The sequence below is a fragment of the Biomphalaria glabrata genome, chromosome 3 (genome assembly GCF_947242115.1).
Source record: "Biomphalaria glabrata chromosome 3, xgBioGlab47.1, whole genome shotgun sequence".
NCBI lineage: Eukaryota > Metazoa > Mollusca > Gastropoda > Planorbidae > Biomphalaria > Biomphalaria glabrata.
Genome location: NC_074713.1, coordinates 55232806 through 55236779, shown reverse-complemented (window position 1 = coordinate 55236779; position 3974 = coordinate 55232806). Strand labels below are relative to the sequence as shown.

Below are 3974 nucleotides of genomic sequence, written 5' to 3'. Positions count from 1 at the left end.
CTAACAATGTGTAACTAAAGTGACTTGTGTGGCCGCAATGAATCAGAGCTAACATGGTAACTAAAGTGACTTGTGTGGCCGCAATGAATCAGAGCTAACATGGTAACTAAAGTGACTTGTGTGGCAGCAGTGAATCAGAGCTAACATGGTAACTAAAGTGACGTGTGTGGCAGCAATGAATCAGAGCTAACATGGTAACTAAAGTGACTTGTGTGGCAGCAGTGAATCAGAGCTAACATGGTAACTAAAGTGACTTGTGTGGCAGCAGTGAATCAGAGCTAACATGGTAACTAAAGTGACTTGTGTGGCAGCCAAGGCCTTAATGACCGAAGTGTTTGAGCCTGTGTGATTGACTGTGTTGTTCTGTTGTCTGTCTCACTCACACACCTACACACCATCATTTGTTGTTAACCATTGTTGTTATTAAATATGTGAACCCTAGAGACCTTATGTTCTGTATAATAAAAACTATGTGAATAAATTTAGGTGAAACTCAAAATTTGTCTCCAGTCAGTTTAATCATGTGTTAGTTTTTCAGCCTTTTGATACCAACTGCCAAAACGAGTTTTTTTAAAAGTATATATAGTTTACACTAATTGTCTTGTGGTGATGGTTAAAATGATTCCATTCATTGTAATCTACAATGTTGTCTAATTGTTATGTATACTACAATGTCACACATTTCAGAGACAAATTTGAAATAGAACAAATTCACTCAATCAAATTGTTTTGTACTAACATTTTTAAATATATATATATATGCTTCATTTGGATAGAAATTTTTATCACTGGAACGTCCATTGAAATCTCTCAAATATTGCTTGTACAACCAATTAAAGTTGGCACCAATGTTTTTTGTATTTGTATACTAGCATTTGACAGTTTAAAATTGTACAAATTGACAGCAAGGTCAAGAGTTGATGTGACATAAACCAAACAAGGCAGACATGAACTAGTACTAGTCAATACCAACATTCATGATGTTAGTGTTATCAAGCTGTGTTAGCTTCCTTTGTTAGACAAAAGTGTTTGCTAGGTACCTGTAGGATGTGTGCTTTATTTAGATGTTGTTAGCCAACACATTTTGTTCTCTCTGTAATTGATGTGAGGAGCTCATGGACTTGATGTTCAATAAACAATATGAATGAATTCTTGACTTTGAACTGTTCTTGAACTTGTGTCAGGATGAGATTGAACAAAACCAGCCCAGTGGGAATCCAGTATTTTGTTCAATTTCATTTTAATGTTTCTATTGCTTTAGATAGTAAAATGTTAATTCATCAGAATTAACTATGAATTGGTTCAAGTGTCCAAAGGGATGAAGGCAGAGAGGAGTGCTAAGATAAAAAAGGATAAAGCAACATATAATATAAAGAATTAACTGGGAATGCAGAGACTAGAGGGTCGGGGAAAGATAAGTCTTTACAGTTGTGCCTCCATTTTCAAAAGCTATTCTTTGTTTGGGCATCCACATTATTTCCCCTTAAGAAATAACTGGTTCTTAACCCTTACAGTGCTGAGCTGTTTTGGAATGAGTGCATACAAAATGGAATTACAATTCTGATGTTTAAAGGCTAAACTACCACACACGTTTTAAGGGTTAATGACCAGGAACAGTATAATTATGTCAACTAAACATGTCAGACTGGGAAGTGAGGTCAAACAGGCACATAATCTTCATATTTAATGATTAGTTATTTTCAGTTGATAAGTCTTCCTCTTCTGTTCACTGATGACTTTCTTTAGACCCATGATTATATGGATAGATTAAAGTGAAATAAATCAAAGATTAGCAAATATCTTATATGATACAGACGTTACTTCAAAAAAGATGATTACATCCTAAGCGTCATGCTTCTAGTCATGCAAGTTAACCAATGACTTAAATTCTGCCAAGTCACTGGTTTTCCTGGCTAGATCAGGCAACCTATTCCATGCTTTAATAGCACTAGGGATGATGGAGCATTTGTACACATTTGTCCTAGCATATGGAACGAGGAATGTGCCTTTATCTTGTGTCTGAGGTTTGAGTCTTTCCTTCAAACTGATGCAATGATATCAGTGCATGCACTGAACAATTGTTGGCCAGCTTGCCCGGGATGTTTGAACTCTGAAAATCCAGGTTCAGAGACATTATTGGCTAAAAATATTTTGATCAAACATCTAATTGAGTTCGGAGCATTTAAATACCAAGGCACCAGTTTTTTAAATATTTTATTGTCAGGGAATTATCCAGAGAGAAATATAACATTACATGCTTTTGTTTAATAATAATTGGTCATTCAAAATTGTGAATGCACACATGAAAGAAATTCTTGTAGTGAAAAATTGTACTAATAGTCTACTCAGAAACAAAAATTTATTTTCACAACTTTTATTTGTGACATCACTTGTCAAATGTATTAACTTGTGAATGAATTATTTAAACTACAGTCAAACTTCATTCTGTCAAACTTTAAAGATATTAATTGGACTAGTTGTTTGAGATTCAACTACAGCCAAAAGTATATCCCAACTTTTCAATGGCTTAACTGGCATGAAGAAATTAGCCAGGGTAAAATTGAAAATTTAACAAAGCAAGGTTTGATTGTAGACTTAGTTAACACATAACTTGAACAGATCCTGTGCACTGTGATAATTCTCTGGTTGTAGGCTGAGGTGGAATGTAAATTTGTAAGACATTAATTTTACAACATCAACAACAGTAAAAACTAGAAAATATATGAAGTGGTCCAAAAGTTATTGACAATAACATTGTAAGTTTGTCATGGAGCAATGTCGGAAAGTTACACTAGAATGTGACATTGTTACATTGACATTGTTAGATAACTGATCAGAAAGCCAGATAATTACATGAAAATAAGATTGTCAAATACCAAAAGAAGTGCTTCTCAAATACTATTAATATAATGCATTTGTGAACAAAAACCTTTAGGGCCTATTTTTATCTTTCTTATATGTTATGGTACTTCAACATTTCAATACGAACAGAAGATTTTAGTATACTGTTGAGTAGATAAAAGGTTATTGTTAACAGTTTAAAAAAAAAAAAGACATGATCTTACTTTCAGCTTGAAACCTAATTTTTTTTTTTAGCAATTATTAATTAGTTTCAAAGACACCAGTGTGCTTTTAAAAACATTAAGATCTCTTTACAAAAACACTTATTTTGTGTCAATTTGACTTTATTTTAGAAATAACATATACAATTTGCATAATAGTGTATCATTTAAAATGTTTTAAAACTCCTTTTAGTACCAAAGTGTATCTGAGAAGATTAAACACTTAAACATAGTGGACAACAGAGTTTAAAGAAGCTAAAAATTTTAGATTGAAATTGAATTTAGTGTATAGACAACAAACCACTTGTAGTGCTGGACACAAGGTACAACCCAGTTTGAGAAACACTGCTCTAGAAAATTGACGAGGGGGGAAAAAGATTCAGCCAATTATGTCTTTACTGTCTGTGTTAATTAAACAGGTGACACCATGATGTCAATGTTAGTTTATTAAGACAACATCATGATGTCCATGCCTTGAAAGGTCAAAATGACATCATGATGTCAGTGTTGAGAAACTTCAGTCGTGTTCACAATGAACATTGTGCTGGTGGTTACAGATCCTCAGGTGAGTGTCGTACAGCGTTCCCGCAGGACAGTTCATGCGGAAAGCTCCCATGCTGTTGTCGCTGGAAGGTGTGCACAATACAAAGTGATGACAAGAGTGCGGGTCAGCGTGGATTCCCAGACCAGCACTGTGGCAGTCAAAATCTGGACAAGATATACAAGATTGATAACATTATAATGTACATAAAATAGTTGTTTGTTTTTATAGCTAACCTATATAAGGCAATGTTTTGAATTCCAAAGATTAGGGATGAGTGCAGTGTTTCAAATTACTATGCAAACCCAGATGTAACCTGCATATTTTGCCAAATCTTGTGCAGACAAAGCAGTTATCTGCCAAGGTATATT

At 34.1% G+C, this 3974-nt stretch overlaps 1 protein-coding gene across 1 annotated transcript in view; it reads right to left on the bottom strand.

The window, feature by feature from the left end:
- Positions 1–2207: 2207 nt before the first annotated feature.
- The window catches only part of LOC106058140 (acidic mammalian chitinase-like), a 28411-nt gene continuing 26644 nt past the window's right edge, over positions 2208–3974 (bottom strand). The window contains exon 11 of the mRNA XM_056022721.1: positions 2208–3770. Within this exon, the coding sequence (XP_055878696.1) occupies positions 3580–3770 (191 nt within the window). The 3' untranslated portion in view covers positions 2208–3579. The remainder of the gene's footprint in view (positions 3771–3974) is intronic.